We start from the raw sequence: 14,025 nt of genomic DNA on the forward strand, positions 1-14,025 counted from the left end.
AAGCAGAAATGCAGTTATATTTAAAAAGCCAGAGGCAGTGGACGATGGACTGGTTGCAGGTCTAGTAATGCTGAACACTTTCATTTCACACTACTCCTGGACCGTGATTATGATACATCACAGAACCAACAGCATTTTTTGTCTGAGGGAAATGGGTGTACGTGTGTGGGAAGCTCTCTCAGCTTAGCAAGCAGGAGGTGGACCAGAGCCGAAGTAATTACTCCAGCTGACATACTTCACATGACTAATGAGACAATCTCAGGCCACCGCAACCAGTCCATTTGTCACCCAAAGCTACGGCGCCACCGAACGCAAATTCTTGGCAGGCTCTGCTAAGGTCACGGTAAACGACCGCCTCAGTAGCACCTGATTAATTCCAATGTAAAGGCGTGGAAATAAAATTCAATTGATCATTTCCAATTAGGCAGGATCTCTGGGATGACAAGGCAGCCAAGGTCGTAGAACCTTTTGTAGAGCATGTTAATTACAGCGCACCATGTAAGGACTTTTTGAGATCTTATAACAGGCAGCGTGTCAGAAATCAATACAAATGTAGCAGGAAAGGTGCGATAGATCAATGAGACCAGTCAACCAGCAGTTCCTCCTTAGGAATGAAGGTAACAACAAAGATAGCGATGAGATGAAGGAACCACGGTCAGAGAAGTGAACTATGAAAGTGCTGGAGGTGTAAAGGTTCAACAAATAGTTGAACAAATAAGAGAACATGATAGTGACGTTTGTAAATTTGTAACCTGGTAGATTCATTTTTTATGCAGGTCCAGGATATCTAAAAGGATACTACATAAAGAATGCAAATGCACCGCATCAGATTTTCAGTAACTTTTGTCACTAAAGATAATTTTCTACTAACTCTGAAAGACACCAGCAGAAAGATGCCCAGGGTTCCTGATCAGATGCTTGAACATGCCATAGACCCGTTTTATTTGGCAGAAACGCTTTACTCTTAGCAGTGTGCCAAAGTGTCAAAGCAGCCGCTGAGCGAACGCACAGAGTAACATCATAACATACATTTTAAACACACTCAAATGTATCTAATATGATAAACAGAGCTGCGTTACCTCATACTCATAACCGGAAAAGCGGAAATGGCGCTGTCGACTATGTCCTGTCATAATAAAAGTCCCGCTGCTCGTGAGCCGCGTGTTCGGCAACAATCGCTCCAGCGACCTTGCTGAGCTCCTCAACACTCTGTCCTGCTCTGCTTCATACTACAGTAACGTTAATAAATAGCATCAATGAACATGATTTCTGCTCGAGTCCTATCCTCTTTTCCACACTTGGTGTCATCAACCTACGCCTTTGTTTTAAATAGGCGCCCCCTAACGGAATAATTAACTTGTGTCGCTTTATGTTTTGTTGGTGAACAATGGTCACAGTCATGAAGATTAACCTTTAATTTCACTGCATTTAGACCCTGCCCTTCATAAAACACAGTGGACCAACACCAGCAGCTGACATGGCACCCCAGACCATAACTGACTGTGGGTACTTGACACTGGACTTCAGGCATTTTGGCATTTCCTTCTCCCCAGTCTTCCTCCAGACTCTGGCACCTTGATTTCCGACTTTCATCCGAAAAAAGTACTTTGGACCACTGAGCAACAGTCCAGTGCTGCTTCTCTGTAGCCCAAAGTGGCTTGACCTGGGGAATGCGGCACCTGTAGCCTATTTCCTGCACACGCCTGTGCACGGTGGCTCTGGATGTTTCTACTCCAGACTCAGTCCACTGCTTCCGCAGGTCCCCCAAGGTCTGGAATCGGCCCTTCTCAGCAATCTTCCTCAGGGTCCGGTCACCTCTTCTCGTTGTGCAGCGTTTTTTGCAACACTTTTTCCTTCCCACAGACTTCCCACTGAGGTACCTTGATACAGCACTCTGAGAACAGCCTATTCATTCAGAAATTTCTTTCTGTGTCTTACCCTCTCGCTTGAGGATGTCAATGATGGCCTTCTGGACAGCAGTCAGGTCGGCAGTCTTACCCATGATTGCGGTTTTGAGTAATGAACAAGACTGGGAGTTTTTAAAAGCCTCAGGAATCTTTTGCAGGTGTTTATAGTTAATTAGTTGATTCAGATGATTAGGTTAATAGCTCGTTTAGAGAACCTTTTCATGATATGCTAATTTTTTAAGATGAGGGTTTTCATGAGCTGTATGCCAAAATCATCAGTATTAAAACAATAAAAGACCTGAAATATTTCAGTTGGTGTGAAATGAATCTAAAATATATGAAATTTTATTTTTTTTATCATTATATTATGGAAAATAATGAACTTTTATCACATATGCTATTTTTTTGAGAAGGACCTGTATAAGTGGTTGAGTTAATTAATGCCATTATTTTGATCATTCTGAACGATTCACAAAGAGGCGAATGCGCACAAAAGAGGTGGGATTTATCACCCAAGCCAATCATTTTGAAAGATGACCAATTGTATCCCGTTGCAGTGTAACTGTAAAACAAGCGATATACACTTTTTAAATGTCATATTTCATAGTATTTTTTTGTTTTATGGATTATGGATTATTTTCTCGTCCACTTTTTCAACATCTTCAAAAGCAATATTCTGATCGCTGACAGCTTCTTCACCAGATCCACCATTAAATGACAGTGACTAATATTTGATTGCGTTCAGTACTGGCTCTGCAGTAAATCGCCGAGTCATTTCAAGTTTTGCTGATGATGCTTCCTATTTTTTGTTTGTTTTCTGCCTGCGGTAACTGAGTGAAACATCACTTCATCATTGTGTATCAGACATTGCAGAATAAAGTTGAATTGCACTTATTCATTCATCAAAGATTATATTATTGTTGTGCAGAAGAAAAAATATATATACATACACTGTTACACACACCTCGGGTCATTAGCGACCCTATACAATTTTGACAAAATTTATGGGAAAACAGGCACTCTTTTATATATTTTTTAATAAATTGAGGAATACTAAGAAGGTTGATGTCTAACTTTTAAAAATGAATGAGGATGAGGGTAGTGAATGATGTCCCTGGTCACTTAAACCCAAGGTATGCATTTAAGGGTTATGCATCTCAACAGTCATTTAAACATATGAAAATTATGTAAATGAAATAATTCGGCTTTTTTGAAACTTCACAATCATTGGCACACATTGATAGCACCAATATGCCAAAAACTCTCATCAAACCAACACTGCTTTCAGATGAGGTAAATATGATAGCAAAGCATTCATAAATACATGCAGCCTCCTCAATTGTTATAGAGATAATTACAGATGCAGTGCCATTTTCCAGAGCTACATTCGGCTTCCACTGTTTGCCCACTACTGGCCACCTGTTGCTACTAATGAGTGTAGTGGGGTGTGAATGTGAACAGCTCCCAGCTGTAGCCCAGGGTTCATGAACTAACACAGCGATACTGGATATAATTGACATTGGTGGCATTGGGCATGGTTAGGCCGGGCTCCTACAGTTTAACTGCCATTGACTTAATGACCGAGGCAGAGGGGCGCTCACACCGCCAACCCGAGAGCATGTGGCCTCTCGGGAGGGTTTCTTCAGCCAGGGCAACCATGGCAACAGCTGAGCCTTATTGCTAACTTACACAAACATTACCTGCACACACCACGTACAAACACAATAACCCAGCTTCACAGGTTAACCAAGCACGAGGGGGGAGGGAGGGAGGTGTATTCATTAAGCAAAGTGCAAGGCAAGTTAGCAACTAGTCTTATGTATGCATGCGTGTGTCCATCAGTGACACAATTCTAGTGTGCAAAACTTATTTTTAGATTGTTTTGAAATGTGGCTGACCAGTTATTAGGTGTGTGCAACTAATAGAAATATGCAAACGAAACTGATAACAAATGAGCACACAATACATAATTTCACAAAAAGTAGACCGGGAAAGTTACCCATTAGCCATTTTCATTATATATCATATTAAAAAGATTTATTGAAGGGATAATTCACATAAACATAAAAATGCTGTAATCAATTACTCACCCTCACGTCATCCCAAACTCGTAAGAGTTTTGTTAATCTTCAGAACCCAATTTCTTTTATTGAAACCTAAAAGATGTATATCTTTGAAATTCTTGCCCAAATTTTCTGAAGATTGCTTTATATGATGACTGAATTTATACTTCTTTTTTCCTTTTCCTTTTTTTTTTTTTTTTTACATAACATTAATCAGCAAACATAAACAGAAGCTCAACTTAACCTGATTGACAGACGAGAACAAATCTCATGCAGAAGCTCAAACATGATGCATTACAACCGTGAATAAACTGAATTGGTTCTTGAGGAAGCTCAAACGTCCTTCTTAACATGAGAATGAACCTCATTGACTCTTGCTGAAGCTCAAACATGCTTCGTGGCACGTTAATGAACTTCATTGGTTCTTGCAGAAGCTCAAATGGAATGCATAATAAACCTCATTGGTTATTGAGGAAGCTCATATATGCTTTGAAGCCCAATAATGAACCTCATTGGTTCTTGAGGAAGCTCAAACGTGCTTCATAACACAAGAATGAATCTCATTAGTTCTTGAGGAAGCTTAAATGTGCTTCATAACACAAGAATGAATCTCATTAGTTCTTGAGGAAGCTTAAATGTGCTTCATAACACAAGAATGAATTTCATTATTTCTTGAGGAAGATCAAACGTGCTTCATAACACAAGAATGAACCTCATTAGTTCTTGAGGAAGCTCAAACGTGCTTCATAACACGAGAATGAACCTCATTAGTTCTTGAGGAAGCTCAAACGTGCTTCATAACACAAGAATGAACCTCATTAGTTCTTGAGGAAGCTCAAACGTGCTTCATAACACAAGAATGAACCTCATTAGTTCTTGAGGAAGCTCAAACGTGCTTCATAACACAAGAATGAACCTCATTAGTTCTTGAGGAAGCTCAAACGTGCTTCATAACACAAGAATGAACCTCATTAGTTCTTGAGGAAGCTCAAACGTGCTTCATAACACAAGAATGAACCTCATTAGTTCTTGAGGAAGCTCAAACGTGCTTCATAACATGAGAATGAACCTCATTAGATCTTGAGGAAGCTCAAACGTGCTTCATAACATGAGAATGAACCTCATTGGTTCTTGCTGAATCTCAAACGTGCTGCGTAACATGAGAATGAACCTCATTGGTTCTCGCCGTTCAAGCGAACATGCTTGAGCTTCCGTTTACCACAACTGATGTGAGTTGATCAATGTATATATGGGAATAAAAGCCTAAATTAAATCTGTTATTCATATAAAGCAATCGTGTCTCTTCAGAAAATTTGGACTTAACTGCTCAATCCATATGCATTAGTTTTACAATCTCTTTAAAGAGTTAAAGTTTCAGTTGTGTAGCTGCCAATGGAGGGACAGAAATCTCTCAGATTTCACTAAAAAGATCTTAATTTGTGTTCCGAAGATGAACGAAAGTGTGAATGGGTTTAGAACAAACCCAAGAATGGGTTTAGAACAACATGAACAACTATCCCTTTTTTGGGTGAACTATCCCTTTAAGCGAACCAAAACCCCCAAATTTAGATATCCTAAGATATCCTTCCCTGATGAATCTGAACGCAGCTGGAGTCTTTAAATGTGCACAGGGCGATGTGCTTCAGTCTTGTAGTGTGTGTTTATTTGGCATTATCAAGTCGAACGCCACAAGGCTCTGAAACAGATACTATTTATAAGCTCAACATTGTTATACGATTTCAAAAATGAACACAATAAGCTTTTATCAGTATCAACGTGGTTTGACAATGTTTATTATTTTATCTCAAGTATGATAGAAACAAGAGAAGAAAAACAAGCAAAACAGTCAACAAGGAACATGAGAATCTTTGTTTTGGTTTAGTTCAATCTCACTATGAAAGAATTTGGAAAGCTCTTGAGTCTAAATCAAAGACAGACTACAAAAATGTTTTGTTCAATAGGGTATCAATCCCTGAATTAATGATAACAGTCAGACATCCCAGGAAAATAAGGTTTGAGCAGAAAAGCAGTTGTCCTGAGTTAGAGACATACACCTCATGCAGGGAAAGATAAAACATCTCTCACGGCCTGGAACGAAATAAGTCGTTGCTGTGCGTTTGTACGAGATCCAATGCGCTATACAAAGAGAATGTAAATGAACTTTGAATGTCATCAGCTTCAGCCTTTCATTTCCCACCCTACGGTCTCTCTTTTCTCCCATGAATGCACACACACAGGCCCAGCAGTGTGTAAAGGAAGCACTGGATGTCAGAGACCAAGGCAAGGCCATGCGTTTTATCTTCTGAGATACATCAAAAGACGCACACTAGCTAAAAGTAACAGCACCTCGCTGATTGATAATGCTTCAAGTTCTGTACTATACGTGTCTCTAGAGGTCACACACATGCATACAAAAGCAGAGAGCACATCAAGGTCTACATGGTAATGTTTGGCGTCTTCACTGATGCTCTTTCGGCTTTCATTATCTAAAGTTTCAGATGTTTGATATGCTAACGAGCTGTGCGATGAGACAGAGAATGCAAGCATTACACAAACAAAAAAGATCACAGATTACCCCTGATCTCCAGCATTAAGATGTCTAGATCTATAAGGTGTTTGTTGTATGGAATGCAACATACCTTTTTGTCTACCTGATTATTAAAAAAATAAATAAATAAAAATTCTCCACAGGATGGAAGAAAAGATATTGAAATAAATTTGCATGTGCAGGTAAGGCCAAACATCTGATTAAAAAATGAAACCATGTGTGCTATTACACAATAGTGTGATAAACATTTAACCCTTTGGTGTTCTTCCTTCATTTTTGAAACATTTTACATTTTGTTTTGTTTTTGTAGAATTGTTTTACTTCATTGGAATGGTACAAAAGTTGGTAAAGGTTTTGGCACTTGCTTTGTGAAAATAAATAAATAAATCACAGACATGATTTAAAAAGGTTAAATGGTCCTGAAAAAAATGAAATCATAATCAGTTACTCCTCAGTACTCCTTGTGGTCAAAAATGACCATATTGGGGGAAAAAATGGGAAATTAATTTAATCTATGGGAACATTTGGTTCTGCGCTCAAACTAAATCTTACTGAAAGCTAATTTTTTGAGATATCAACCTTAAATTTGGAACACAAAATGTTTAGATTCATGGAGGAAAACATGTTTAAGTACAATTTCATATCACAATCCGTAAAAATACTAAATATCAGATAAAAACATTATCTAACTAAAATATAGTACATTTATTTTATATTTTATTGAAAGAAAAAAAAACAATTGTTGACTGCCACGCAAAGACCACCATATGGGGTTGAAGGGATAGTTCACCCTCTCAAAAAAGATTCTGTCATCATTCATATCATTTCCAACCTGTATGAATTTAGAAGTTTAGAAGCTGCTTTCTAATTTTATATTATATATAATCAAAACAAAGGCGAGCAAGGAGCTTTCAAACTTTACAAAGCATCATGCATAAGTATTATAAAAGTATTATTCCAAGTCTCGTGAAGCATTAGCTTTGTGTAAAAATCACGGAAATTTAAGTTGTTATACAGTGCAAATCTACCTTTGATTGTATAAAAACAACAGCCTGGAAATTCTGCTATAAATAACTTTTGTGCTTCATGCAGAAAGCCAAATGCATTTCAAAAGATATGAGAGAGTTGAAGATGACAGAAATATGATTTGTGGGTGAACTATCCTTTTAAAACCAAAAGATCCAAAGAAAAAAACAAGTTGGTTCTTGTAATATTAAAGCTGTAGAGCATGTGGAGCTTTATTAATAATCAAAAAGGTTATAAAGGATAAATACTGGAGGGAAAAAAAACCTCTCTTGAGCTTCTACGCACTTTAAGACTGATCTTTGTTCATTTCACGCAATTTCTGCTGGTTTAAAAGGCATAGAAGGGGACAATGATAGGGAATGTGTAATACTATGAAACTGCTGGCACTTCATGAATGGCGCATGGGTCCATCCACACTGAGATGGCATATCTGAGAAAGTCCTTCAGTCCATGTCCAAGTCTAGATCCAGCTCGGTGCTCAGGTTGAGGTAGAAGAATGCATAAACGCCTAGCAGGAAGACCAGAACAGCCACAATCACCAATATGATGTCCTGCAATCAAAGCAAAAGAAAAACGGTTCAAGGCCATTACATACTCCGCAAAAACAAAATCTCTTGCTCCCAGGGCTCTTTCAACTGTTTACATTCACTTAATACATAACTGACTGTGTTTACGTGAATACTCACCAAGACAGGCATTTTGACATTATTTTGTGTGTATTTGACAGTTTAAGCACAATAAGCAGTGAAAAAGAACTCAAATTAGTACTGAGAAGTCACTTTTTGTTCACGCGCTTAGGGTGTGAGCACAAAATCTGCGGGAATGTGTCAAATATGCGCAATACGCTCATTCCCATCCAAAATTGAAGTTCTATAACACCAAAAAAAATTAAAATAAATAGCGGTTGGGATATTTTAGTTTTGAAAAAAATTCTGTATCACTATTGCACTAAGTTTATTATTTCAGTTGCCTTTTAAAAAGACAATTGAAAAATGTCTATATATAAGATTCAACCCACCAAAGTGTACCAGTAGGAGTGACTGTGTTAAACACCACTGCTGAAATTCACCCGCATTTGGTCGGTTGGTAGTAAGTATATGCAAACTGTTTACATGGCTTCATAAAAATGAACAGATCTCGTTTTTTGTATCGCATGCATTTTGCCAATCAATGTATATTTATGTCACCAGTAGTTCCTATTTTGCTGGGTTAGACGCAGGAGCTTATTTAGACCCCAAAAATGTTCTAAAATTCATCTCAGTTCCTGTGGTGCGATCACGGCAAAAGCGAGTACTTCCACCAATAGTTACAGGAACTAACACGTTCCATCGGGGTGAAAGCCCTTAAATGTTAAACATTGTGATGAGGGTCTATTTAAACTAATTGTTTTAAACCATGACTTCAGTGTAGAAACATTAAATGACTCCAATGTGTTCTGAAATGTGTTGGTTCATTCTTACAAACACAGATCTGAAACAAAAAGACAGTCTGATGCCATAGAAGAACATTTTAAAGTTCAACCAAGAACCTTTTATTCGATAGTTCTTCAGAAAAATCAATGCTTTATAAACCCCAGAAACCAACAGTAATGAAGAACCTGCCCATGATTCTATAATCTAACAGTAACCTTTTTGATCTATACTAATAAGGAAGCCTGAAAAAAGAATGTTATTAGAATGTTCATGCTGAAATATTAAAAAATACACATAATACACAAAAATATACATTATTGAATTACTTTAAAATTTCCTAAAATTTGCAATGCCATGCCCTAGAAGCTTACGAAAGAATGAAACCCTCTCCTTTTTCTTTGCATGATCACAGACTCCAGACTGATCATAACCAAACACTGATATGTAATTCTACCACAAATGTTCAGCAAAAGTATCAGTATATTTGGAGCTCTTTATCTCTCGCTGTGACACAAATAGGGTTTGGCAGACCCAGCAGGCTCAGAGAAAGTTAATCTCCCAGAAATGTCTTTGTTCTAATTAAGAGTTGTTGGGAGCTTAATGCCCGAGCTAAATTGATGATGGCTGAAGGAGTGGTATTCAAGCATGAATTAGATTTAAAGCAGTCATTTATTACCTTTTGTGTTAAATTACAATCCTCATCAACCTGTTTCATTAGAAGCACTCAAGTATTTAACTAAGCAATTGTTCTTTATCTTGATAACTCGTTATCAAACTTTCTAATCAAAACTTTTGTGCTTGTGAGATTTATTTTTGTCTCAGTGTACTAGAAGTTGATGTTTTATTAAACATGAATACCAATTAGAGAAAATTGCAAGGATAAATTAAAAGCTAAATTAAACTTTTTTTATGGCAAAGTTCTGCTCATAAGTTTATACACCCCCTGCAGAAGTTTTTTTCTTTCTATTATATATATATATATATATATATATATATATATATATATATATATATATATATATATATATATATATATATATATATATATATATATATATATATATATTAATATTACCTTTCATATAGTATGCAATATAGCTAACTGTATGTGAATGTAAAATGTCTGCAAAGATCAAAGTGCATGTTAAATGAAGTTAACAGCTAACAGCATCTACTAACAGATTTGCCCGCTAACAGCATCTACTTTGACCTGCTCTCAAACACTGTAATTGCAGCTGAGGCCTGGAAGAGTTTGGTTTGTGTTAGTCTCGAGTAGCCAGACCTTCAGACCAGGGATGGAAATTAACACGCGCCACCAGCCAAATACCGGTGATTTTGAGTTGTGGTGGGTAAACTCGGCTACCATGGCAGGTAAATAAAAATAGCAGACTGTTTCACCTCTTTGTAAACTTTGTGCAATGCATGCGAATGCTCCCCTATGTTCAAATATGTCATTTTCACCGTCATCCCCCGGATGTAGTGCCAGAAGACGCGAGTGAGAAGATTTGCGCACTCATCCGAAAGCACGCACACGTCTCACAGCACGCAAATATTGAGTTATCTTTCAAGTCTTGCGCTTGAATGGCCAAACTCACACAAGAAGCATGTCAACATGTCTATCTTGATGAGTATCCAAGCAGACATAGTCTGTATATGCCTTAACAGAAGTTTATACAGTCAAGAAAGATGACGCATATCCCGCATTAGGTCTTAAAGGGGCAGTACCCTTTACTGCTGTCTGTTTAATGTCAAACAAAAGATAAGGACTTCACTCACTGCTCTTGATTGAATAGTTTTTGTAAGTTTAATAAGTATTAATATTTAATTTAAAGTATGCAGTTATTTTACATTTGATTACTTTATTTAATTTCTGTACCTTTCTGCAGGTCAGTAGACCTGTGCATTATTATTTAATGTACACATAAGGGAGGTCAAGTTAAATATTTTAGTTTAAATATTATTTTATACTGTGCATTGTTGTAATGTGCTAAATATTTGCATAATGTATAATTATATAAGAGAGAAAGAGAAAAAGTCAGTATTTCATTGAGACTTGAGATTAAATAAACTGCTTTAGTATTGAAAAATGAAGTACTAATTTTCACATGCAGTTACACATTGTCGGTTAAAAACAAGAAAGTGTCTGGTAAAAACATTGAGTGGCTGGTAGATTTTGAAATAAACCAGCCACAGTGGGACAAAAAAGTTAATTTCCATCCTTGTTTCAGACTGACGGCAGAAGGTCGGGACACTATCGCAGCTTTCAGTGGTCAAGGACCGCCCAGGTTTCATTTAAAGTTCAACCAATCACAGTTAATTTGGATCTGCATTATGTTTATGGGGTGAAAACATCTATGTGTGTGTCTATGAATTATAAATTTAAAGGGTAACTCAACCCCTGGTCAAAGCCTAACTCCACCCACTTGCAATATTTGAAAAATGCTGGAAAAGTGGGCAGAGCCCAGTAAAGACAGAGGGGATGAACCAAGGGCGGGGCTAAGGGGTTGCACCTGATACCCGCAGTGATGGATTGATTGGCAGCTGACCTGACAAAATGGTCTGCAGTACCCTCCTCAGAATTTAATTATAGCAGTGGCCTGCCTTTGGCAAAACGAACTCGGGCCGTACGTAAATTCACACACCCCTACACTGATGAGGATGGACCTGACACCTGTACAACTGCGTTCAGCCGATGCTGGCCCATTCAGAAAAACATGCCTGTCAGCTAGTGCGAATACAACTGTGCTCAGCCGATGTTATGCACAGTCGACACGGATCTGGACCATTATATTTTCACCGTTGCTGACAGTAAGCCAACATAAAAATATCTTAATTCATATTTTTGTCTTGTTTCTAGTCCAAACATCTAAAAATTCTTAAACCAAAAAGTATTTACTAGACAAGCAAAAGTAATTAAGAGAGTTTTTGATTAAAATAAGCTAAATAATCTGCCAATGGGTAAGCAAAATAATCTTAATTCAAACAGAAAATAAGCACAAAAAAATTAAGCAAATACTTTTAATTTTGAGTATTTTTTCCCAAAATTACAATTTTTCTTGTCTAGTAAGTGTTTCTTAAAGTAAGAATTTTTTCGATATTTTGACTAGAAACATGACAAAAATACTAAGTAAGAAAAGCATTTTTTGCAGTGTATCTGGAAACTCTTGACTTGCTACAGTGGTTTGGATGGAATAATATTTTTTAATGGTTTTTCAGGGGCAGAGCCTGTATACGTCACGATGACAAACAACGAGGGCAACACTCCATCTATATATTATAAAATTAAAACAGTTTATACTCAAATATCAAAACATTTATTCCAACCAATGAACAGCACTAATAAAGTTTTGAAGATCATTAACAATATATATATATATAGTTTTGATATTATTGTAATAACAATAATAACAATTCGGGTTTAGTTACCCTTTCAAGAACATTGTGTAAGTTTACTGCAACAATGGAGCCGCAAACTTTACATACTTTTGAAAATCCAGCGTTTTGTGTATCCTGTAAGTGCTCATTGTCACAGCTGTAAACACGACAGCGCTCTTCTTCCATGAGGGAGTTTAGCATCACAGTAGGGATGTGACAGTGAGGGACTTTTAAATACTAATTCTATCTAAACCGAAAGTAAAATACACACAACTGCTTGAGCATTCATAATGAAGTAAAGCAAAGCGAGTTTTAATGAATTCCTATGAAAGAAAAGCTTCCATAGCAATGAACTGAAAATGGGCCAGTCCACACTAAATGGAATTTACTAAAGCCGTGAATGAAGGACAGTTCGGCCGTGCACATTTCAGTTCCGGTTTTGAATTAGTGCCAATTCAGCTGTGGGTTGCTTGAATTGTGGGTTCATTAGTCTATTAAGGAACTAATGAAACTTAATGAAAAACACAACAAAACAGTACAATGACAAATTTGAGTGACAATTAAATAAGCGCTTTTATCTTCTGCGATCATCTCAGTGAGCTCCTCGCTCCCGATGAATTAAATCTGAATCCTGCTGCTGGTCTGTGCTGCAACGCTTATCAGATCATGCTTTATTAAGCAGACATCTTCAGTATTTATATGTATTTTCGGTTTTCTAACTGAAATAAATTATTTTATTACTATAAAAAAATCGAAATTACAGTTTGGGCCGGGCCACAGTGGGCAAGTGATGTAACTGGTGTTGAGTCTGAACACCAGTAACACAAGCAACACCGACAATTGTAACAAGCCTACATCACAGCAATCGTTTCCAGGCAGACCGTTAACGCAACACACACATCTCGCGGACATCCTGTCGAATTTTAACCAATCAGATGACGACTTTGAATCTCCTGAAGTGTTTCAAGATAAGTGTACCATATGCATCAGACGTTCAGCCAAGGTAGGTGTGATGTCTGAGGCTGAGACTAGGTTTGTTTTGTTGACATGTCGAGAAGACGTGGTTTTCAGTTACAGCTACTAATTTGCACGCGCTTCCAAAACGACGAGGACTTAGGCTCAAATCGATCCGTAAAATACGACGCCGACATTTGGAATATTTGTATCAAGCACTGAGGAAGACCGTTGTAAGCTGCAGCTCCTGGAGGGCCATTGTCTTGCAAAATTTAGCTCCAACCCCAATTAAACACGGTAGGCTCTCAAAAAAGGATGGGTTTAGAAAGACTGAATCTTCAAATAAACCCTTTTCAGAGTCTTTTCAGAAATTAGGTGATGTTCAATGTATGTATATTATGAGAAAATGTATGGGTTTTTGGATCTTGAACGCATGTAAACTCTTTGTAGGAGATGGTCCAAAACAAAATTAGGAACCTTTAAAATAGAACCGCCATTATATAACAGGAATAACAGTTGTGTTGTGTTGCTCTGTGGAAAATTCTCAAGGAGGCAGCACAAAATATTATGAACAAATAAATAAATATATTTATTTTGCTGAAGATCTAACAAATTATGTATGGGGTATGTAAACAGGAGCACAACATGAATAAAGGGGAGCGATAATGCATAATCTGTTATTTTAAACAAGACCTCAATTTGTTAATAAGCCAAATGAATGTGATGAATGCGAATAACTT

General features: G+C 37.3%; 1 protein-coding gene across 1 annotated transcript in view; it reads right to left on the minus strand.

Annotated features, from left to right (window-relative positions):
• Positions 1-5,746: 5,746 nt before the first annotated feature.
• The window catches only part of triqk (triple QxxK/R motif containing), a 34,994-nt gene continuing 26,715 nt past the window's right edge, over positions 5,747-14,025 (minus strand). Inside the window, exon 4 of the mRNA XM_067425823.1 lies at positions 5,747-8,095. Coding sequence (XP_067281924.1) covers positions 7,988-8,095 — 108 coding nt within the window. The 3' untranslated portion in view covers positions 5,747-7,987. The remainder of the gene's footprint in view (positions 8,096-14,025) is intronic.

Source organism: Pseudorasbora parva, chromosome 19, assembly GCF_024679245.1.
Source record: "Pseudorasbora parva isolate DD20220531a chromosome 19, ASM2467924v1, whole genome shotgun sequence".
NCBI classification, from domain to species: Eukaryota; Metazoa; Chordata; class Actinopteri; order Cypriniformes; family Gobionidae; genus Pseudorasbora; species Pseudorasbora parva.